This window comes from Myotis myotis, unplaced genomic scaffold (assembly GCF_014108235.1).
Source record: "Myotis myotis isolate mMyoMyo1 unplaced genomic scaffold, mMyoMyo1.p scaffold_m19_p_44, whole genome shotgun sequence".
Lineage (NCBI taxonomy): Eukaryota > Metazoa > Chordata > Mammalia > Chiroptera > Vespertilionidae > Myotis > Myotis myotis.
The window spans coordinates 911,478-933,553 of record NW_023416351.1 but is presented as its reverse complement, the minus strand read 5'-3'; the positions used below and the strand labels follow the sequence as shown (position 1 = coordinate 933,553).

General features: G+C 67.1%; 4 protein-coding genes across 5 annotated transcripts; 2 read left to right on the top strand and 2 right to left on the bottom strand.

Annotated features, from left to right (window-relative positions):
- Positions 1-739: 739 nt before the first annotated feature.
- TPRN (taperin) lies at positions 740-8,164 on the bottom strand. Its single transcript, XM_036307039.1, has 4 exons — positions 6,266-8,164; positions 1,461-1,704; positions 1,264-1,370; positions 740-1,174 (listed from the first exon to the last, which is right to left on the bottom strand). The coding sequence occupies exons 1-4, from the start codon at positions 8,069-8,071 to the stop codon at positions 1,112-1,114; spliced, it is 2,220 nt and encodes a 739-aa protein (XP_036162932.1). The 5' UTR covers positions 8,072-8,164; the 3' UTR covers positions 740-1,111.
- Positions 8,165-10,649: 2,485 nt separating this feature from the next.
- Positions 10,650-11,910, bottom strand: TMEM203 (transmembrane protein 203). The gene has a single exon (XM_036307035.1). The coding sequence runs from the start codon at positions 11,879-11,881 to the stop codon at positions 11,471-11,473; it is 411 nt and encodes a 136-aa protein (XP_036162928.1). The 5' UTR covers positions 11,882-11,910; the 3' UTR covers positions 10,650-11,470.
- Positions 11,911-12,078: 168 nt separating this feature from the next.
- NDOR1 (NADPH dependent diflavin oxidoreductase 1) lies at positions 12,079-19,578 on the top strand. Of its 2 annotated transcripts, none has more exons than XM_036307033.1 (14): positions 12,079-12,357; positions 12,816-12,844; positions 15,690-15,787; positions 16,630-16,728; positions 16,814-16,915; positions 17,022-17,231; positions 17,461-17,582; positions 17,663-17,883; positions 17,963-18,070; positions 18,241-18,355; positions 18,444-18,590; positions 18,671-18,789; positions 18,861-18,955; positions 19,035-19,578. In XM_036307033.1, exons 1-14 carry the CDS (start codon positions 12,099-12,101, stop codon positions 19,177-19,179), a joined length of 1,869 nt encoding a protein of 622 aa, XP_036162926.1. In that variant the 5' UTR covers positions 12,079-12,098; the 3' UTR covers positions 19,180-19,578. The 2 variants fall into 2 exon arrangements, with proteins under 2 accessions (XP_036162926.1, XP_036162927.1); XM_036307034.1 differs by having other exon boundaries at positions 12,124-12,357; positions 12,767-12,844.
- A 536-nt stretch (positions 19,579-20,114) lies between these two features.
- LOC118655335 lies at positions 20,115-22,066 on the top strand (the record flags this gene model as incomplete). The annotated part of the gene is made up of 1 exon (XM_036307036.1): positions 20,115-22,066. A coding segment is annotated over one exon (957 nt), but the record flags the coding sequence as incomplete, so codon positions are not given.
- Positions 22,067-22,076: the final 10 nt, after the last annotated feature.

Sequence of the window (22,076 nt, the reverse complement as noted above, 5' to 3'; positions counted from 1 at the left end):
GCAGGTGCCTGGGGCCCAGCCCTCATCCTCTCTAGGTCCATCTGTCAGCCCGTCAGGTCCCACGGCTGCTTGCGGGGGGAGTGGGGAGGTTGGCAAGTATGTAGGTTGAGAGTCCAGAGACACCAGGCCTATCCCCCCCAGGAAAACACTCCTCCCTCCCAAGCCCGGGCTCCCCAGGGGGACAACCTCCCACTCAAGGTGTGGACTAAGTGGCCCTGGCTCCCGGATACAGCTGGGCAGGCAGCCGAGCCCAGCCTGGGGCTGCTCCCAGCAGGCAGCTCTGCATCTCCCTCACCTCCCAGGACCCGCTGGGTTCCCCTGCCAGCTGCTAGCACCCACCCCACGGGAGCTCCAAGGTGCCCTCCCTTTGGTCCCTCCCCAGGTTCTTGGCCCTTCAGGGAAACCGTTTCATACCCAACATCCGCAACACCCAGCCCACCGCATGCCGTCCCGGCCCCTGGGTCCAGAGTCCAGCCCGAGAGCAGGCCCACTGCCAGTGCTGGTGGGAGGGGGTGCCCCAGAGGTGAGGCCTGCACTGGGAGGTCCCTCTCCTGGGCACGGGGTGGCTGGGAGGGCAACAGGCTGTAGGGAGTGAGAAGCAGCCCTGCGAGGTGTGGGGGTACCCCCCAGGCACAGAGGTCCAGGCTGGGCCCCATCACCCTATGTGGGCTCCTCTCCGCTGCCAGCACCCCAGTGGAGCCGAGCCCCCTTCTCAGGTGAAGGACCATGCGAGGAGGCGGCAGGTCCAGTGCTGTTTATTGAGTCCATCAGAGGTAAGAACAGACTTCCGTTCATCACAAAGGAGGCTGAGCTCAGACATGGGGGTGCAGGGGCTGAGGGGGCCTGCAGTCCTTCAGGGGACAGGCAGCTGAGTCAGTCCTTTGCCCTGGACACACCCAACAGTCACTGGGCATGGCTGCCAGCAGGACCCTGCCCCCAAATCATGGCTGCAGGGCGAGACCCCCAGGGAAGGAGTGGCCTCTGGTGGCCCAGGCTCAGGCATGGTTCTGAGGCCCCAGGAAAGGGGTGGGCTTCGGGGGAGCAGAGCTGGCAGGGCAGAAGGGGGTATGCAGAATGAGGGTGGAGCCTGGCCATCCTGGTGGGACTGGCGTCAGAAATACAGGGCTGGCTCGCTGCGGAAGTCCGAAAGGTCGTTGTGGCTGGCGGGGGTGAGCTGAGGGGTAAGAAGGCCGTCAGTGGGGCCACCCAGGCCTTAGAAACCTGCCTCCATCCAATGCTAGGCACCCTCCCTGCCCCACTCACCATGACCTCCTTCAGTGAGGGCTCCACCTCCCCCGGGGCCTGTGCCAAAGGCTGCTCCTGCCACTTGCTGAAGGCCATGGAGTGCTTTGGAGTGTAGCTGGACAGGCCTGCAGGCCAAGGGCACACGTGGACACATGAACGTGTGGACGTGGCCCAGGCACCGACTGGGCTGTCCACCTGGCCCGGCAGGCACTCACCTGAGCTGCCGTCTGGCAGGCGAGGGCTGTCGGGCGCCACACTGTGCACGAAGGTGGCTCGGGGCAGGAAGAGCGCCAGGGGCTTCTCCACTGCCCCGTTCAGGCCGGAGCCGCGCTCCTCCTCCTCCTCCTCCTCCTCCTCCTCCTCCTCCTCCTCCTCGCCCTCGGCCTCCTGCACCAGGGAGCTCTCGGATGGGTACTCAAATGTGGTGTGCAGGCTCTTGTCATTGAAGGAGATCTTCATCTGGGGGCAGAAGGCACATCAGCCAGGGCCTGCGCCGCCACCAGATGCCTGGCCACCAGGGTCCTCCCGCTGGACCCAGTGGCACCGTGACCCCCAGGAGCAGTGGGGGCTGTCAGACCTGAGCTGGGCAGGACATGCCATCGGCCCTTCAGAGGCTGAGAGATGGGGGCCGCCTCATTAGAGAAGACCCTCCACCTGAAGTCTGCAGGCCCCCAGGCCCAGGATCACATCACCCCAAGTGACCCCCCAGGGACCAGGCCCAGCCAGCACCCTCGGGGTCTCCAGAAGCCTCTGAGGCAGCTCACAGGGTCAGAGGGAACCTTCTCAGGGAGCAGAGCGCTGGCCACACCTCCTCCCACTGGCTGGCCCCGCACAGGAGCAGAGTCCAGGGCAGGCTGCACGGGGCCCCACCTCCTCAGCTCCTAGAAAAGCTCCTGCTGTTGGCTGGGGCCTCTCTCCAGAGCCAAGGTCATCAGGTCCAGCTTGTGGGCACCTGGACATGCTACCCACCCAACTCGGCACGGACCACCACTGCTGGGCAAGGCCAGGCGCACCCGAGGCTGGGTCCCCGGGGCCAGGTCCCCAGGGCCAGAAAGCCAGGGGCTGCCACACGCCAGCACCAGGAAAGCAGCCCCAGGTGCCGTTGCCCATTCTACAGACTGAGTCAGTGCCAGTCAAGCGCCAGTGCAGGGTCAGTGCCCTGTCCTCCCTGCCCCCTTCACAGACTCCAGAATCCACACCAGAGCTGAAAGCCCCCAGGCCGGTAATGAATACTCGGCCACCCGCCCGCAGCAGATGGAAGCAGCCCTGCTGGAGCTCGAAATATTAAACTCCCGGGCACAGGACACCAGCAGCCAGCTCAGGTTCCCCTCCTCCCCTGGAAGGAGCCGGAGCTGGAGCCGGCCCCCAGCACAGAGCCGTGGGCCCAGGGACAGCAGGACAGGAGGGGCCTCGGGACACAGGCAGGACCACCAGCGTTCAGGACCAGGGCACACACACTGCCCGCTCCCCCCTCCTCCCTTGGAGCCCTGCTCGGCTGGCACCCCACCCGCCCACCCAGCTCTGGGCTTCCCAACTCAGCCTGGCTCACAGACACCTGCTGGGCAAGTCCAGGCCTGGCCCACTGCCCCTCGCCCAGCCACCCACAGACATGGGGCAAGGGCAGAGCCAGGAGTGAGATTGCTGCTCCTGTCCCTGGGAGCCAAGGGCAAGGCCTGGCACGGATGATCAGCAGAGCCCACAGATGTCCACCTACCGCCAGGCGGCTTGGGGATGGCGCCTAGCCCTCCGAGAGATGCCCTAGGAGGAGCCCCAGGCAGGGACCAGGGCTGCCAGTCACCCTAGGAACATGGCATTGTCTCTGAAGACCGAGTCCTCCAGCCCATCCCCCCTGCTGAAGACACAGGGAGGGCCAGTGCCAGGCCAGGCCGGATTAGCGTGCCCTCATTAGTCCACATGACTGGCTCCTAGCGGGAGGCTGGGGGCTGGGCGCATGCAGGCCTGAGCCTGGCACAGGCTGGCCGGGTGGGGGCGGGGCAGTGCTCACAGGCCCCTCCAGTCTCCAGGATCCTCACCAGCCCCCCCTCTGTGGGTGCCTGTCTTCAGGTCACAGGATGCCCCGTGACTCATGCTGCTGGGGGGCCACCCCCAGACGCCAGGAGGCAGGAGGGAAGTGAGGGGCTGGCACTTGCACACACCCAGTCACCTGTCTCTGGGGACTTTGCCCGCAGCCAGCCGTCAGGTGGGTCCTGGCTCACCCCCCTCCCACTCTCACTGGGCCTTTGTGCCCCTGGCCCCGCCCACCCACGCACAGCCACCCTGGACTCTGGGCTGACTGGGCTCAACCAGCCCCAGCTGGGATGAGGGCCCCACCCTCACTCTCCACACACCTGTTGGGTCCCATCCCCCACCCAGCCCAGGTAACTCCCACAGCTGGAGGGTTGCCCCTGAGTCCAGTGCAGCCCTAGCCCAGGGCCGATCCTCTGCGGGCGGGGGGAGGTGAGGGGGGGAAGCTGAGCAGAGCAGGGTCCAGACCTGCCCCCGGGTCTGGGTTCTAGGGCGACCTTAGGGGGACACCTGCAGGAAGCTGGGTGGGGTGGGCAGGGGAGATGAGAGGCAAAGCCAGGCACCTGGTATCCCGCCCCACATGGCAGGAGGGTGTGGCTGCACCCTGGCAGGGAGGTGGTAGCAGTGGTACCTCGGGTCTGAGGGCCAAGGCCACGCCAGTGGGTTGGGGTGTTGGGGTGGCGGTCACCAGCATGAGGTGAGGGCAGAGGACCAGCAGGTGAGGAGATGAAGAGAGAGAGAGGAGGGAATGGAGCCAGGAGACAGGCAGGAGCCTGGCCTGGCGGCACCTCTCAGAGGGGAGGCCAGGGGATCCCATGGGAGGTGGGCGGAGCGCTCAGGGCCAGCCCCACCCCGTGGCCTGGGGCCGGCGGGGTGAGGGATCAAGGCCGCAGCCCGGCAGCAGCCACCCCTGGTCCCTCAGGGAGAGCGATAGAGCATCTGTGATTCTGCAAAGAGATAACTAAGTGGGGACATGTGCCCGCCAGGCAGGCCTCCCGGTGCACCCAGGGCAGAGCTGGAGCCCTCTGAAGCCACACAAGGGCACAGCACCCTCCAGGGAGGTGCCAGCCAGGGGCAAGCTCCCCAAACCCTGCTGCTCCAAGAGCCCCCTCGAGACCCATCGAACCTGCCCGGGAAAAGGCACCACCACCTCCCTCCACTGCCCAGGTCAGCAGCCACTTGGGGGTCAGAGTGTGCACGGTCAGCCCCAAGGTCCTCCCGGCCTGCAGCCCACCGTGTCCCCGCAGGGGACGAGGGAACAGGGCAGTGATCAAACCACAGGCTGGTTGGAGTGGTCGAGGTGAGGACAAGGTCAGTGGCCCAGGGCCTGGAGGGGCCCCCAGGGACCACAGACAGAAGAGATAGGAGCAGCTCAAGGCTGATGGGGTGCTCTGAGAGCTGGGCAGCCCCACCCCCCAACCCACCCCACCCTCCATCAGTCTGGCCCTTCCTGGGCAGGGCAGCTGGGGCATCCCAGGCAGGAAGTCGCTACCAGCAGGTTGAGCTGCTCCGGCAGGGCACCAGCCAGGCCACTTGGTCATGCCAGGCATCATCCATCTGGACCAGGACCCCTCAGGATGGCACAAAGCCCAGATTTGCTTCCTCTGATCACTTCTTCCTGCCCTGCTGGCCCTAGGCCCCGGCCTTCCCTTCTTCACCCACGAGTGACCCCCACGCTCTATGTCCAGCTGGGGGTGGGCTGAACAGGCTCCAGGCTGCAGCCTTCCAGCCCCAGGCAGGAGCCAGGCTCCACACAGCTCTGGGGACTGGACCACCCACGAGCCCATGACCTCACTGTCATCTACAGAGCAGGGAGTGCTTTCACTTCCAGTTCTAGTGGAGGTCAAGGGTCAGAAAGCAAAGGAGGGAGGGGCAGCCGAGGGCCTGCCGGTATGGGGTGGGGCTGGTGGCCATGGCTACTGGAAGGAGAACAGCAGGGAGGGGAGGGGCAGGGCCAGGGGGGATCATGGCCTGTGGCCCCAGGCGTGGGTGCCTGACCCAGCCCTGGGAGCTGGCAGGAGCGCAGGTGCCCTCCCAGGGAAGGAGGGGAGGATGGCCCCAGGAGGAGAGGTGGTGCCAAGGCCACGCCAGGCAGCAGACAGAGGAGGGGGCCTGTCCAGGGAAACTGGCTGGAGCAGAGGGGCCTCAGGGCCCTAGAGCCCAGCAGCTGAGGGAGAGGCCATCACTGCCCGGGTCCCACAGGAAGGGCAGCTGCCCGCTACCTGCCAGAGGGTCACGGGAGCTGGCCTGGAATTTGCCTCCGGGCCGACGCAGGTGATCGAGTGACCAGAAGAATCTGAGGAACGCAGTCCTGTGCCCAGAGGGTTCCAGGCCACCAGGCAGGGCCAGGCTTAGGGAATGAGGCTCCCACCCTGTACTGGGTCTCTGCCCTCAGCCCTTGCCCCCAACAAGGTGGGGTGTCCTCACCTCTCCCAGCATCACCCCCCAGCTTCAGACTAAGCCTGCACACCAGGAGCTCCGGAAACACTCTCCCAAGACCAGGTCCCACTGAGCACGGGCTGGGTGCCTTCTGGGGGACTGAGAGCCCCTCAGCTGACCCGGGAGGCAGGGTTCCAGCCCCTCGCAAATCACAGTCCCCCGCCCCTTCCCCCTGCCATCCTGGCACTTGCTGCCTGAATCGGCGGGGAGTCCAGGTCATGCCGGGGCCACCCCGCTGTGACCTGGTGGCCAGGTGGAGCCACAGGCTCACACTGCTCTCCAAGCTGAACCTCAGGAGACAGCCCTGCCCGCCAATTCCAGCCAAAGCCTCAGAACCAACCCAGGCGCGGGCTGGACCGACCCTGCACACCAGCCTTTCCGGGCCGGGTAGCAAGCTGTGCCCACAGCCCCTGGTTTACTAGGGCTCTACTGGGGCCCAGGTCAGGGATCCCTCAGCCCCAGCTCTCCTCTGGTCTCCATTGAAGCTGTCCCCCTCCCAGGCCAGGTGTCTTGGCTGGTGACCCCGACCTCCCCCCCACCCCCCACACACACGCACCTTCTTTCTCGAGGAGCCAGCCTTGGTGAGGCAGGACTTCTGCAGGGCCAGGTAGCCGCCAATCACCTCGATCTCGTGCACGGTGGGGTAACGCTTCTTCAGGCCGGTCCCCAGAACAGCAGGGGGCTCCGACAGGCGGTCCACCTCCACTTCCTCAGCCTCCAGTGGCCCGGGCTCCCCATTGGCCAGCAGGACCCCTGGCTTCCTCTTGGGCACCACCGTGAAGGTATTGCCACCTTGGTGCAGGAGCTCCGATGGGTGGTACCGGGGAGGCCCCCTGGCCCCCGAGCAGGGCAGTTTGGCTTCTTGGGGGTCCTCATCCTCCGAGTCCACCTCATCGATGAAGGTGACGGGCAGCCCTGGCCTTCCGGGCTCCCCGCCATTCTTGGCCAAGCCGGACACCCCGAAGTCCTGGGAAGGCTCAGCTTCAGCGGCCACTGGGAGGGATGGGGGCGGCGAGGATGGCCTCTGCCACCTGACAGCCTGGTCCACTAGGGCAGTGGCTGGCCTGGGGCAGGCCTCCTCCTGGACCCCCAAGGGGCTCCTCTCTCCCACGGGTGCACCGTCAGCTCCAGACACCAGCTGGGCTCCGCGCTGTGGGCGCTGCAAGGCCCGGACAGCCTCTCCCTCTGGCAGCCGCACAGGCCGCCTCCCTTGGGGCGGAGGGGCGCCGGTGGCCTTGCGCTTGGGGACGAACACGAAGGAGTTGCGGGAGTTCACACGGAGACTGGCCAGGGCCCGGGCCTGCAGGTCCCCCGCGGGAATCGTGTCCATGTCGGGCTTGGAGGCCGGCCGTATCTCGAAGGAGTCGTTGGCGCTGGTGGCCGAGGAGACCCAGCGGCGCTGGCTGGGAGTGGCACTGGCAGGGCTGGGCCTGGGCAAGGCCGGGGGCGAGGCTGGAGTGGCACTGGGGGTCCCGGGGCTGGGGGGCGGGCGGGCGGGGGGCTCCCCCGACTCCACCTTTGGCTTGTACTCTCCCGGCCCAAGGCCGGAGCCCGCGATGCCGTTGGCAGCGCCGGCCGGGGACTCCGGGGCCGCGGGCCCGTTGGGGAGCGGGCGAGCGCCCGCCGCGCGGTGCAGGCCCCGGGGGTGGACGGTGAACGAGTTGCTGCTGGTCTTCTGCAAGAAGTCGCTGCGCCGGGCGCCCGGCCCGGTGCCGCGCCGCTCGGGCTCCAAGGAGGCGGCGCGCTCGCCCACGCGCGGGGCGGCCGGGCGGAGGGCAGGCGGCTGGGGCGGCTGGGGTGGCGGCGGCGGCGGGGGGCGACTGCGCTCCGGGCTCCCGCGACGGCGCGGCGCGGCCGGCGGGTCGAACTTCTGGAGCAGACGGCTGACGCGGCCCGGCGACGGCGGCGCCTCGTACACGAGCACCTCGGCGGCGCGGATGCGGGCAGCCAGGCCGGTGGCGGGGTCGGGAGCGGCGGGCGGGAAGCCGGGCACCGACTCGATGATGAGGATGTTGTCGGCGCGGATGGTCCGCACGCCCGGCACCCGGCGGTACAGCTCCAGGAGCTGTTGCACCGGCCGCGCCCCCGCCGCTCCCGCGCCCGCGCCGCCGCCGCGCCGCACTCCGCGCCGCCGCTCCGACTCGAGCCGCATGAACGGGTTCTCGCACAGCGGGCCCAGGCTATCGGCCAGCACGAGCCGCTCGCCCGCCGGCTCCGCGGGTCCCGCCGCGTCCGCCCCGGCCCCCGGCGCCGAGCCCCCGGTCAGGGCCGCCAGCTTGGCCCGCTTCCGTTCCAGGATCTCCCGCTTCCAGGCGGGCATCCCGGCGCGGGGCCCCGGGCCCGGCCGCCCCAGGCCGGCCATGCTGCGGAGCGGCCGCCAAAGCCAGCGCGCGCTGGGAACTGCGGCAGCCGCCCGCCGGTAGCCCTCGCGCAGCGGCCACGCCCCCTCCCGCGACCGCCGCCCATTGGGGAAGGCGCCCTGAGACCCGCCCCGCGCCCGGCAGCCCCACCTATGACAGGAAAGGATGGCCAGCCGATCGGATTGGAGAAGGCTCTCCAGGACCCCGCCTTCCCAGGATCTCATTGGATGGCGTCCCCCGTCGGCGCCGGCTCCCATTGGGGAAGGCCCCTTTGAACACGCCCCTGACGCCTCGCGCTGCTCATTGGCGGCCCTCACTTCCGCCTCTGCGCCCCGCCCTGGGGGCGGAGCCTGGCGGGGGCGGGGTCCTGGCGGGCCTCGGTAGTTGGACCCCGGGGCCCGGTGTCGCGGTCGACCTTGGCCCGGCCAGGTAACTTCCTCTTGGTGCCAGCGCCCAGCCCAGCCCGCCTGTCCCCCCGAGAGCGCGTGGAGGGAGGACCTGCCCGGAATCAGGACCGGTAGCCTCGCCCCGGGCCTGTGGGCGATGCCCAGGCTGCACACCAGTCCCGCCTGGTCCATGCCTGCCCGCCTGCGGCCCTCCGTTTCCGCGGGACTCGGCGGAGATGCCAGTGCGGGACCCCCGCCAGGGCTGAGGAGTCGGTTCCTCGGGACTTGATTGTGCTGCTCAGACAAGTGGGAGGAGCGCTATCCCACCCACACTTCCATCCAGGAGCGTGGGAGCTGCGAGGAGGCACCAGAGCGGACAGACTTCCTCCCCGTACACAAGCTCTCACGCCGAAGGGCCACAAAAGCCAGGCCGTGTGTGCGCCCTGTTACCTCCCCACGCTACTACTGAACCCCTCATCCCAAGGCTGGGGGGCCCCGCTGACCCTGAGGACACAGCTTCCCTGCCCTCCTGCCATGAGAAAGCTATTCCCCTATGGCCGTGGGTCTCACCCTTCCCAATGCCTCCACCCCTTAATGCAGTTCCTCATGTTGTGGTGAGCCCCACTTTCATTGTTACAAATTGAACATAATTAAAGCATAGTGTTTCATCACAAAAACAATCTGTAATTATAGATGTGTTTTCCGATGGTCTAGGCGACCCCTGTGAAAGGGTCGTTTGACCCCCAAAGGGGTCGCGACCCACAGGTTGAGAACCGCTGCCCTATGCCCACCACGTCCTTTTGGGTCCACTGGACTCAGGGGAGAAGGGGAACTGGGGAGCAGGTGTTGCCTGCCTTCCACCACCCGCCTGCAGCCAGCAGCAGTCCTCAGGGGAGGAGCTCCAGGCCCCGGGCAGGCTCCAGCCTGAGGCTCGCCTCTCAGCTTCTGGAGGCTGTGGCGGTAAATCACCTTTCCAAAGGAAAGTAAACCTTCTTATTCTCGTTACTTCTATAGCAACAGAACTCCCTAATTCCGAACTAACAGAATAAAACGGGAACAAAACAGGCAACCTAGAAACAACATGAATCGAAAACTCACTCCAGCCCTAGGTGGTTTGGCTCGGTGGAAAGACCGTCAGCCTGGGGACTGAAGGGCCCCGGGTTCAATTCTGGTCAAGGGCATGTACTTCGGTTGCCGGATCCATCCCCTGCCCAGGTGGGGGCGTGTGCGAAGGCAACCAATCGATGTGTCTCTCTCGCATTGATGATTCTCTCCGTCTCTCTCGCCCTTCCCCCCTCTCTAAAAATCAATGGAAAAATATCCTCAGGTGAAGATTAACAAACAAACAAAAAAGGAAACTCACTCCAAACGTTCAGCTTGTATTTGGCTTGGGCACAAGTTAGGTCATGCCTGGGTAGGAAACATTTTGCAGCTGTGGTTCAGACCAGACCAGACCAGACCTGTCTCCAGCTCAAGCATCTCAGCGGCCCCGCAGCACGCACACGTCCTCCGCGAAAGGTCACCACGCTGCTGCGACAACAAGGGCCCACCCACCTGTTCTGTAAACGGCCAGACAGTAAACGTCTTCACCCGCTGGTCCTCACCAGGGACAGCCTTTTCTCCCAGGAGACGTGGCAATGCCCGGACCCACTTCTGGTTGTCACAAACGAGAGATGCCACTGGCACCTAGAGAGGAAAGGCCGGGGATGCTGCTACAGTGCTCAGCAGAGCCCTCCTGGAGCAAAGAACGATCTTACCCACAAGACCGGCAGCGCCGACACGGGGACCCTGCACACGGCAGGCACGTTGGCTTTCTGTCACACGTTCTTCTGTTTTCATGACCCTTTAAGGATTAGTACAAAGACGGCCTCAGGCCGTAACCTGCTGGCCCTCTCTACAGTGTCAGCCAGGTCCACAAAGACCACACATTGGCAGGATGCCAAGGCTCTGATGCCACAAACTACTCACTAGGCTCTCAACACTGGCCTACCCCATGTCTTCATGCGGCTCCCAAGGCAGGAAGTAGGAATTCTCTGAGGGAAACCTCCCCCCACCCCCCCGCCCGCCCCCCCATTAACCTCCAGCAGGTCCCAGCCCTCCTACAACCTCAGCTCTGTAACCAACCACAGCACACAGGAGGGGGCGTCTCCGCGCTCATTCGATTTCACTCCCTATGGGTCAGGCCACCACGGCGTTTCAGCAAAACATTCTATTTTATTTTTATCTCAGCAAAGGTCCTCATGTGGCACCTGACTGGTACCAAACCAAAGACCTCAGGCCAACAAATGGGAGCTGAGACCACCTGCACCTCTTCCCCTCGCAGGTGCGCTGACAGTGCTGGCCACCAGGTGGCGGGACAGGTGGTGACACTGCAACCTGCTGGGACAGGAAGCCAAGCAGAGCCTTTACAGCAAAGTTCTTTTCTCAGGTGACAGACCTCCAGGCCGGTCCGATCATGCTTGTTTGACACCTTCCTGGGTGCCTTGGCTGGAATGAAGACAGGGCCATCCTTTCCCCAGTGGCAAGGGGCGGAGATACACTCGGAGCTCAAACGGCGAAGGAGGTCTTGTCTGGGTGAACCGGACACTGAGCTCTGGGGTCAGCGATGCTGGCCGGCCTTGCAGCCTTGGCCCACTTTCCCAGGATCCAGGACAACACTGAGCCCTCGAGGACATTTTGCTTACATGCAGTTTCCAGCTGCCAGAGGAGTGCAGGCCTGTCACGCTTGGGTCCTTCTCCAGGTCTCCGTTCAGATGCGCTATTCAACGCATGAAATAACAGGAAATAGATTTGAAGGACCAGGGCTACTCTTTTCCTCCCTGCTGAGCAGTTTCAGACATGACTGGCACAGAGAAAGCTGAGCACTCAGCGGGGTACAAGCTGGAGTTGCTGTCACACCCAGACTTCTCCTCCGGGTGCGGCGGGAGACCGGGTCCTCACCCTTCCGGGGTGGCCCTCAGCTTTCCGCCCAGCCTTCTGGCTGCGGAGAGCTCCCTTCCCGGCCCCTCTGCGAGGCTAGTTGACCCGGCAGGCGCGGATCATGAGCAGCTGCAGGAGAATGAAGACGGGAGACGTGATCAGGCCGAACCAGAGCTCCCGAGTCTGCTCCACCAGCTTCTGGCACAGCAACATCTCGAACACGAACTTGAGGCTGAGAACCGTGAGGATCCAGAAGAGGCGGAGCACGGCCAGCCGCTTCTCCCCGTCCTGGAAGAGACGCACCGACACGATGGTGGTGAAGTAGGTGCTGAGCCCGTCGGCGGCGAAGAAGGGCACGAACACGTTCCACCAGGAGAGGCCGGGCGCCAGGCCGTCCACGCGCAGCGCCAGCAGCACGGAGAAGGCCAGCAGGGCCAGCAGGTGCACGAAGATCTCGAAGGTGGCGAAGCCCAGCCACTGCACCAGCTCCCGGAGCGAGAAGAGCATCGCGCCGGCGGCGCGCGGGCCCGGGCCCAGCCGAGCGTCTCACCCGCCGGGCCGCGCCTCCTCTCCCCGCGGGCCTCGCCGGCGCCCGCCGCTGCGAACCGGAGGCCACGAGCGGCCCGCCTGCCCCGTTCCTCGGCCCCGGCGCGCCGCCGACCCCCCGACCCCAGCCCGGGACCCAGCACCGGCCGCCAGCGGACGCCCGGCCCGCTCGGACGCCATGCCCCGCTGGACGCAGCCCCAGCGCGTCACTTCCGGGCGACGCCGGAAGCCGGAAATCGGGGTCGATCCCGGCCGCCGGGGCGCTCGGGGCAATCTGCGGGTCGTGTTCCCCGCGCCCCCCGATGCCGAGCCCACGGCTCCTGGTGCTGTTCGGCAGCCAGACCGGCACGGCCGAGGATGTGGCGGAGCGGCTGGGCCGCGAGGCCCGGCGTCGGCGTGTGGACTGCCGGGTGCAAGCCCTGGATTCCTACCCGGTGGTGAGGGCTCCCTGGGCCTCGGCGGGGAGACCGGGCAGCCGGGGCGCCGCGTTCGGGGCGGGGACGCGGGGGGACATCGCGCGCCTGGTCGCGTGGAGGAGGGGCGGGGGGCCCGGGGGAAGGGGGCCGGCGGCTGCGGGTCTCCCCGAGTCCCTGTGCCCCGCCTCCAGGGCACGGTCCAGGGCTAGGAGCTGAGCTGTGAGGCCAGAGGCCACCTTTCCACCCGCGGAGCCACCAAAGCAGAAGCGGCAGGCTTAGCCGGCAGCGCCCCGCCAGGAAGCCAGGGCGCCGGGGGGAGAGCCAGCGGAGCGGGGCAGTAGGAAGGGCCGCCCTGCCTGTCCCACCCCGGGCCGGGAGGGCTGCCTGGTCCCTGCGGCCTGAGGTCTTACACGTGTGTCTTTTTGTTGAGGTGAATCTGATTAACGAGCCCCTGGTGATATTTGTTTGTGCAACTACAGGCCAAGGAGACCCCCCTGACAACATGAAGGTAAGGCTGCCCCGGGCGCCCGCTGTGCTCGGGTGCAGACCCCTGCCCTGGCCCGCACCCCCTTGTCAGTGCCTGGGGTGGGGGGGGTCTGAAGCACAATGAGCAGTGCTGCCGGGCAGCTGTGGATGTGAGAGGAGCCGGGGGTTCTGGTTCCTCCCAGATAAACTCTTCCCAGGGCACCATCGTTCCCCTCCTGCTGTCCCCGGCCCTGTGTGATCTCGCCTGGGTCTCACGTGTATTTCGAAACTGTTTGCCTTTCCGGGAACACCCTCAAATCTTTAGCCATCATTTGGGCACACGTTATAGTTCCAGCACGATCCAGGGCTAGGAGCTGAGCTCTGAGGCCAGTGGCCACCTTTCCACCCTCACGGAGACAACGGCAAAGCAGAAGCAATGGGTGTCACAGGCGGTGACAGGCCAGGAAGTACAAGCCGCTGGGGAGAGTGGGTGTAGGCGAAGTCCTGAGGATGAGGGGGGCTACCCAGGCCCCAGGAGAGAGCGGGCAGCCCGCCTCTGGGAAGAGCGAGCAGCGGTTCGGGGGTTCAGGATGACAGAGCCAGGCACGTGTCGGGGGAGGAGGGAGCAGAGTCACGGTGAGGCAGGGGGACATGAGCGAAGGGCTGCGGGCCTCACAGGTGACAGTCATAACGAAACCACCACCTGTCGGGGGATGGGGGGGGCTGTAGGAGAGCAAGGACAGTGCGGGGGTGGGGGTACCCAGCGCAGGTAGGAGACTAAAAGTGGACGCATCCCAGAGACGTTAAGGTAGACTCGACAGGACACAGAATGAAACAGGTTTCAAAGATGAGAAAGAAGGTGGTGGGATCCAGACAGGGATTCAGGCTCAGTCGCACACAGGGAGATAGACCAGCCAGGGCCCCGTGCCTGGGACCGTCCGGATGGAGACGTGAGGTGGCTCTGGAGCCCCAGCCAGGGTCCTGGGTGGAGGTGGGTGTTGGAGGGAGGTGCTTTCCGAGGAAGGTGTCTGCTCAGAGCTGCGCGGAAATGGAGCGAGATAAGGCCTGGAGGCATCCGTGGGGCTTATCAGCGAAGGGACTGGTGACCTTGGGGGAGCCCTTTCAAAGGCTCTCGGGGAGGGAGGCTGGATAAGAGGGTGACAGGCAACTAACGAGGGAGGGAGGGGGTGGAGAGAGTCTTTAGGAACCCAGAAAGACTTCTGACTGTGCCTGGGGCTGAGGGGTGAAAGGAAGGTTTTTATAAGATGGGAGGGACACGGCCAGGGGACATGCTGGAGGGGACAGTGGCCGAAGACTAAAGAACAGGATGGGGTGGGGATGATGCTGGAGACTCAGGGCGTCTCCAGGACCCCAGCACAGGGTCTCCTCAGACAGGAGAGAAGGCAGGTTGGCGGGGATCAAAGGCAGGAGGGGAGGTGGGGTGGGAGACGCAGGGCCCGCAGGGCCCGGACCGGAGGGGTGGGTGCCCTCCCATCAGCCCCCTGGGCCGTCAGGGCAGAGGCACAGGCTCAGCGTGGGAAGCCAAGAGCTGAAGGTGACGATGAGCACGCCGGGACGAGGGTGGGTGACGCAGGCCCAGGCTCCCGCTTTGCTCTCAGCTTCTTAAGTACAAACAGACCACGGAGCCAGCGCCCACGGCAGGGGCGACCCCGTGAGAGGCGGACCAAGGGGAGCAAAGAGCCGCGGGCGGGCTCCCCGCAGAGGGACACTCGGCCCACGGCCAGCACGGGAGACGCAGGCTCGGAAAGAGCGCCAGGGAAATTGGTAAAGACGGAGTTGAGACGTTCTTCCAAAAGTAACAAAGCGTAAGAGGAAGAAGAGCTTAAAGCTCTGAGCTCACTCCAGGAGCCGCGGAGTGGGAACGTAGGGAGGAAGTTGTCAGGGAAAGGAACAGACCGTCCCAGAGCCGAGGACAGGTCTCGGCCTGAGCCCTCGGGTGCCAGGAAGGGCCCATGGGGCACGCAAAGCTCCCGACCGACGCACGTCCTCGTGGGGGCTGCAGGGCTGAGAGGGTCACCGACTCCCCAGCAGTGACCCCCCCCCCACCCTCAGAACAAAGCTGAGGGTCCGGGATCCGGGGAAGGCCGTGTCAGCCCAGGTTCTCCCGCAGCCGGTCGGACGGGGAAGGCAGGTGTGCGTGCTCCGGCGTCGGCCAAAGGGGTTCGCCTCCCCTGGTCGCACAGGAAGTGCGCTGGGAGGTTCTCCGCGGGTTTAACCCAGCGCCTGGGAGGCTGGGCAGGCAGGGTGCCCGCGGGGCCCAGGCAGCCAAGTGCTAGGGTTGGGGGGAGAGGGGGCGGTCCAGGGCCAGCGGGCAAAGCTGTGCCTCCACAGGCCCAGGGCCGGTCCACCCCGTGGCCTCGGTTGGGAGAGGCCCGTGCGGCAGGGCCAGGTCAGTGCTGGAGGCTGTGCCTTGGACGCAGCTCTGCAGACCCTGGTCCTCGCCCTCGCAGCTCCCGCCCTCCCGTGGCTCAGCCACCAGGAGGGCCCAGAGGAAGGGAGGCGCTGCAGAGGGGGGCGAGGTGAGGACGGCTCAGCCCCCCCAGGGGGCCCGGGAACGTGGGCCTCTCGTGTGAAGAGACGAGAAGCCTCCAGGGACCCAGGGAGGAGCCGGTCGGCGGCAATGCCCGCGCAGCGAGGCCTGGTGGCCCTCCCTCTGCGCCAGCCTGTCCCCCGGAGAAGCCCGGCGGGAGGGGAGCCCACGCCCCACAGCGGCTCTGGGGCGGCCTTCTCGCAGTTCCCTGCCTCTTGCACATGCCTGGCCTTTTGAGGGAATGGCAGGCGGTCTGTGTTAGCGCCGGGGGCGGGAGAGGGGCCCTGGGGAGGCCGGACCAGCCCTCCCCGCCCCTGACCCCGGTCTCTGGCGGCAGAGCTTCTGGAGGTTCCTGTTCCGGAAGAGCCTGCCGTCGACCTCCCTCTGCCAGGTGGACTTCGCCGTCGTGGGCCTTGGGGACTCCTCCTACGCCAAGTGAGCGGGGCGCCAGGCTGCTGGCCGGGGGCTGTCCTGGGAGAGGGATAGGCACCCCAGCCTCCAGGGCTCCTGCCAGGCTGGGCCACAGCCCTGGGCCCTCGCCCCACCGGGGCTCCCCAGTGTGGGCGCCTTTGTGGGTGGGCGGGGTGCGACACGGGGCCCAGGTCCGGCACCCAGGGGACTTCCAGGGCTGCCACCAGCCAGCACCAGGCGTTCACAGGGGACAGGACAGCCAGCTCTTGCCCCACTTTTATAGAAACACGTTTCGTGAGACGGTCGGCTTGTTGGAAACAGTGCAGAGGCAGGCGCGGGGGATGGGCAGTGGGTGCAAAGGGCCGCAGGCCCAGGAGCCCCCGTGGCCACCCCTCCGGCCGGCAGTGTAACCCTCTCCCGTTTTTCTCAGCGTCTTCACGGCATAGCGTGTCCCAGCAGGGGGCAGTGTTGCTCTGGGTTATTTCCCAAGTGAACACCAAGGGTTCACGTTCAGGCTGCAAGTGGCAGCAGGTCACGGCGTCAGAACCCTGACCGTCCAGCAGGGTTAGGGCTGAGGGGGTCCCACGCCTCAAAGCCAGGCCGTGGGAGGAGGTGCTCGCTTGGTCTGGAGAAAAGGAGGGGCGTGGTGACTGTGCCCCTCGTGCTTCCAGCGTCCCGGGGAGGGCTCCTTCAGGGAGCTGCGCCGAGGCCAGACGACCCTGGGAGATGGGGAGACGTGGGCTGCCCCCCGCTGCCCTCCAGGGCCCCACGTACAGTGCTGCCCGCTGCCCTCTGCCTGCATGGCTGGCTGGGCGGCTTCCCTCACCTCACGTCCGGTGCCCGCAGCAACCTCCCTCTCTGCACAGGTTCAACTTTGTGGCCAAGAAGCTGCACCGGCGGCTGCTGCAGCTGGGGGGCGCCGCCCTGCTGCCTGTCTGCCTGGGCGATGACCAGCACGAGCTGGGGTGAGTGTGCCAGGGAGCGAGCGCCCCCCGGGCGGGAGGGCAGCCCTGAGCAGTGCCCTCAGACAGCGTCGTGCCCTCTGTCCAGGCCCGATGGTGCCATTGACCCCTGGCTGCACTCGCTGTGGGAGAAGGTGCTGGGGCTGTACCCCGTGCCCCCTGACCTCGGCGTGATCCCCCCTGGAGTCCCGTGAGTGTGGGCTTTGGTTTGGATCCGCGGGTGCACCCGAGCGGCCTGGCCACCGCCTCGCCGGGGCCTCCCAGGCCTGCGGGTCTGACGGGCAACCCCCCCACAGCTTGCCTTCCAAGTTCACCCTGCGGTTCCTTCAGGAGGCCCCGGGGCCGTGCCCGCCAGAGCCACACGCGGCCCAGGCAGACCCCCCGAGCCCCCCTTCAGAGCAGCGGCCCTTCCTGGCGCGCATGGTCACCAACCAGCGGGTCACCGGCCCCTCCCACTTCCAGGACGTGCGGCTCATTGAGTTCGACACCGCGGACTCGGGAATCAGGTGCGGAGTCCGTCCTGTGCACCCGGGGGCGGGGGGGGGGGGGGCGGGGGGCACGGCCGTGGTGAGCGCCCTGGCCCTCTCCCAGAGCCTCAGCCGGCACTCGGCAGCCCGGCTGCGGGCGACCTCAGCCCCAGACCCAGCCCTCCCTGGACACTGGCCTTCCTCTCCTGTGGCCGCCTCCACCCCAAGCCCCCAGCTCCCGCCCACACCCCCCCTGGCTTCCCACCAGCTTTGTGGCCGGCGACGTGGTGCTGATCCAGCCTGAGAACACGGCCAGGCACGTCCAGCTTTTCTGCCAGGTGCTGGGCCTGGACCCTGACCAGCACTTCACGCTGCAGCCGCGGGAACCAAGTGAGTGCGGGCCGGCTGCCCCCCTCACTCCCACCCTCGCCCAAGTCCCTGGCCACCACCACCACCTCTCCCTGCTTCAGATGTCGCCTGCCCCGAGCGGCTGCCCCAGCCCTGCTCCGTGCGGCACCTCGTGTCCCAGCACCTGGACATCGCCCGCGTGCCGCGGCGCTCCTTCTTCGAGCTCCTGGCCTGCCTGTCCCCCGACGCGCTCGAGCGGGAGAAGCTGCTGGAGTTCAGCTCTGCCGCCGGCCAGGAGGCCCTGCACGAGTACTGCCACCGGCCCCGGAGGACCACGCTGGAGGTGCGGGCGGCAGGGGGGCCGTGGGCCGCAGCCACCGTGGCCTGCTGGCCGCCGCCCTGCTGAGGCCGTGTCTGTGCAGGTGCTGTGTGACTTCCCGCACACGGCGGCGGCCATCCCCCCGGACTACCTGTTGGACCTCATCCCCCCGATCCGGCCGCGTGCCTTCTCCATTGCCTCCTCTCTGCTGGTGAGCGTCCGCTGGGGCTGGGCATCGGGCTGGGGGGCGTGCCGGGTAGCCATGCGGGCAGGCACCCACATCCCATCCCCCAGGCTCAGCCCACGAGGCTGCAGGTGCTCATGATGGGCAGGTGCCACCATCCGCCCCCACCAACCTGCCCCCCATCCCGCCTCCCCCAGGCCCACCCCGCGAGGCTGCAGGTGCTCGTGGCCGTGGTGCAGTATCGGACTCGCCTCCAGGAGCCCCGGCGGGGCCTCTGCTCCTCGTGGCTGGCGTCCCTGGACCCTGGGCAAGGTGACCCCTGCTCCTCAGCAGGTAGGGGTGGGCAGGGCTAGGGCCCTGGCCCTCCAAGCCTCTTCACGCCACCTCCCTCTTGCCATAGGCCCTGTCCGGGTGCCCCTGTGGGTGAGGCCTGGGGGCCTGAGCTTCCCCCAAGTCCCAGACACGCCTGTGATCATGGTGGGGCCTGGCACCGGCGTGGCCCCCTTCCGAGCAGCCGTTCAGGAGCGAGTGGCCCAGGGCCAGACCGGTGAGTGGACAGGGTGCAGGGCCCGGCGGGGCCGGGCTGAGCCGCGGCAAGTCCAGGCTCAAGGCCCTGCGCCTCCCCAGGGAACCTCCTGTTCTTTGGCTGCCGCTGGCGGGACCAGGACTTCTACTGGGAGGCCGAGTGGAAGGAGCTGGAGAAGAGGGGCTGCCTGACCCTGGTCACAGCCTTCTCCCGGGAGCAGGTGGGTGTGCGCGGAGGGTGGGGGCGGGGCGGGGCTAGAGCGCATTCACCCACCCATCCTGCGTCCTGCAGGAGCGGAAGGTGTACGTGCAGCACCGGCTCCGGGAGCAAGGGCCGCTGGTGTGGGAGTTGCTGGACCGCCAAGGCGCGTGCTTCTACCTGGCGGGGTGAGCCTGGGTGTGGGGTGAGCCTGGGTGTGGGGCCGGGCACCAGGCAGCACTGAGCCCGCTCGGCCTGTCTCCCCAGCAACGCCAAGGACATGCCCGCAGACGTGTCGGAAGCCCTGGAGTCTGTCTTCCGGGAGGAGGGGGGGCTCTCGGGCCCTGAGGCCACCGCCTACCTGGCCCAGCTGCAGCGGTCCCTGCGCTTTCAGGCCGAGACGTGGGCCTGAGGAGCTGCCGGCTGGCCGGTCCCTTGGGCTGGTCCTGCCTGACCCCAGGTGGGCAACGGCCAGCTCCCCTGTGCGGCCGCACGCGTCGGGGCCTACACTCCGCAGCCGCGTCCCTGGCTCCAGCTGGCCTTTCCCACTGGCCCCAAGTTAGGTCCTGCTCAGGGGGTGACCCAGGAAGGCATCCTAGCCTGATGGGCGCCAGGGAGCTCCCCCAGACGCCAGATTCCAAACGGCACAGGAATCTGGGGGTGCAGGGTCCCCGGGAGGGCTGAGTTCCCCCTCCTCTGCCCTGGGTCGCACCCCAGCCCTCAGGTTCCCGGGCCTGTGGGACGAGTCACCATCCTTGCCTGGTTCCACGAAGACTCAGCAATAAACGTCAGGCCCAGGTGCTGCTTCTGACCTGTTGGTTCTCATGCTGTTCCGATGCCTCAGGTGGGGGTGGGCCCACAGCTCCTGGGACAGGAACAGCCGCGGCGGGGACACGGGGCCACGGCTCAGCACTGTGGCTGCAACACTTTGGTGTCTGACTCTCACCTAGTGGGTGGGACTGTTTGCCCACCTTGTACAAGCTCTGCCCTGGGTCTGATGGGGTAGGGGGCAGTCTGGAGAGGACCCCGAAAGGAAGGGTTGGGGAGTGCTTGGCTAGGCGGGTAAGGACCATTCCTTCAGCCCAGGGAGCAGCAGCCTGAGGCCCAGGAGGAAGGGGGTGTGGCCTGAGCCAGGAGGGGGCGGGCAGGCAGGCAGGCGCTGTCACCACCTGGGATGGGCCTTCCGGGACAAGGAAATTCCTGTTGGGGCAGTTGGGCAGGCCGGCCTCCCGACACTGCGGGCCTGGAGCCCATCGTCTAAGTCAGGTGCTGACACGGGTCAGTGGTGGCTGTGCCGGGCTCGGGCGGACCCAGTGGGACAGCCTGTGTGGGCCCAGGAGGGGCTGAAGCTGGCCCGGTGCTGAGGCCCCAGGGAGTCCACTTCCTGTCGGGGCGAGGAGTCCAAGGAGGCAGTGGCTGCTGCAAGGTCAGTGCCAGACGCTAACCGGCCCGAGGGCCACTGTGACCTTCACAGCCCCACCCCCCACTGCCGCCCTGGGGTCCCACTCCCCCCATCCTGACTCCTGCCCCGGGGACCCTACTCATGGCCCCACTGACCTCAGCTCGGGGCTCCCCCATCCGCCTTCAGCCTGCCCGGGTCCTGAGCACCTGGACCCACTGTGCCAAGTGCTGGCAGAGGAAAGGGTGGACGGCCAGGCCCTGGGGACCCCTGGGGGTGCCCGGTCTCCAGACAGCGAGCCCCTGCTGGGAACCACAGCGGCAGCCCACCCCTGGGCTAGGCCCACAGGGGAGGAGGAAGAAGAGGAGGAGGAGGAGTGCCCCATCTGCACAGAGCCCTACGGGCCTGGTGGGCACCGCCTGGCCCTGCTGAACTGTGGCCACAGCCTGTGCTCGGGCTGCCTGCACCAGCTGCTGGGCTCGGCCCCCAGCGCCGACCTAGGCCGTGTGCGCTGCCCGCTGTGTCGCCAGAAGACGCCCATGCTGGAGTGGGAGATCTGCCGGCTGCAGGAGGAGCTGCTGCAGGCCGACGGGCCCCCGCGGCCCCCGAGCCCGGCGCCCCCCGCACCACCCCGCCGGGGCCGGGGGCCCTGGGCCTCCCTGGAGCACCACTACCAACTGCGCTTCCTGGCAGGGCCTGTGGGCGTCCAGGGCTGCCTGCCCTTCCTCTCTTGCCCGCCCTGCCTGGGTGCCCGGCTCTGGGCCCTGCGAGAACGGGGGCCCTGCACCCGCCGCCTGGTGCTGCTGAGCCTGCTGGGCCTCGAGCTGCTGGGGCTGCTGCTGGTCTTCACGCCACTCATGCTGCTGGGGCTGCTCTTCGTGCTGCTGGACCGCTCCGGCCACTGAGCCTCTGCCCCTGCACCGCCTGGAGGCGCCGACCGGCCCCGTCCTGCGGGCCTGGGGCCTGGGCTGGAGGAGCACCTTGCCCTGAGCTGATGACCAAGCGAAGGATCCAAGGCTGACCAGGCCTGGTCTTCAGTCAAGACCCAAGACTGGGCCCAGGGTCACCCAGGAGCCTCTGTGCAGCCCCTGACTCCAGACCACCTGCTGTCTAGACAGTAGCCCATGGGGCCCAAGGACAGGGCTGGAGAGGATCATGGCCAGGGCCCCAAGCTCCCCTCGGGGACAGGCACCATGCTGACGGCCTCCCCCACCGCACCCAGCGTGTCTGCGAGAGGCTGAGGACACACGTGAACAGTGGCCTGGCAGTGCGTCCATTCCTTGGAGAGGGTGGGGCCCTGGCAGGGGCTGCCCGTGTCCCAGATAAGATCCCATGTGTGTGCCCTGAAGGTCAGGGCAGCCGAGAGGGGAGGCCCCTGCTCTGCACACTCAGCCCACAAAGGGCCTCCTTGCCAGCCAGCTCGGGACCCAAGGGGGCGCCACGCGTGGCCAGGGCGGGCACATGCCCCCAACGACAAGGGCCAGAGGCCCAGCCAAGCCCTGGTGCTGGAGCACGGTGCAGGCCCCCACGGCGGCAGCCCGTGCTGTCGAGCCGGGGCCTTCACCTGAAGGACGGACCCAGCCAGTCCCAGCACCGCCTCACGGGCTTGGTGACATGCTGTGCGCAGCGCCTGCCCGGGAAACGCTTCTCAATAAACAGCCGCAGCCGCTGGAACCGCTGCCGCCAGTGCCGCCCTCCGTGCCCTTGTCCCGTCCAGTGGCCCTGCTACGCCCAAGCGTCCTCCAAACCCACGTCGTGCCAGGGCCAGACCGGAGCTCCTAGGTCAGTGATGGCGAACCTATGACACGCGTGTCAGAGGTGACACGCGAACTCATTTTTTTGGTTGATTTTTCTTTGTTCAATGGCATTTAAATATATAAAATAAATATCAAAAATATAAGTCTTTGTTT

Bases quoted from the DNA above. Each gene is read 5' to 3' on its own strand.
- TPRN (XM_036307039.1), bottom strand. From the start codon at position 8,071: ATGGCCGGCCTGGGGCGGCCGGGCCCGGGGCCCCGCGCCGGGATGCCC. The intron at 1,705-6,265 runs GTGCGTGTGTGT...TTCTGCCCCCAG, and splicing joins CTGGCTCCTCGAGAAAGAAG to ATGAAGATCTCCTTCAATGA. The intron at 1,371-1,460 runs GTGAGTGCCTGC...CTTGGCCTGCAG, and splicing joins CCTGCCAGACGGCAGCTCAG to GCCTGTCCAGCTACACTCCA.
- TMEM203 (XM_036307035.1), bottom strand. From the start codon at position 11,881: ATGCTCTTCTCGCTCCGGGAGCTGGTGCAGTGGCTGGGCTTCGCCACC.
- NDOR1 (XM_036307033.1), top strand. From the start codon at position 12,099: ATGCCCCGCTGGACGCAGCCCCAGCGCGTCACTTCCGGGCGACGCCGG. The intron at 12,358-12,815 runs GTGAGGGCTCCC...GTGCAACTACAG, and splicing joins CCCTGGATTCCTACCCGGTG to GCCAAGGAGACCCCCCTGAC. The intron at 17,583-17,662 runs GTGAGTGCGGGC...TCCCTGCTTCAG, and splicing joins GCTGCAGCCGCGGGAACCAA to ATGTCGCCTGCCCCGAGCGG.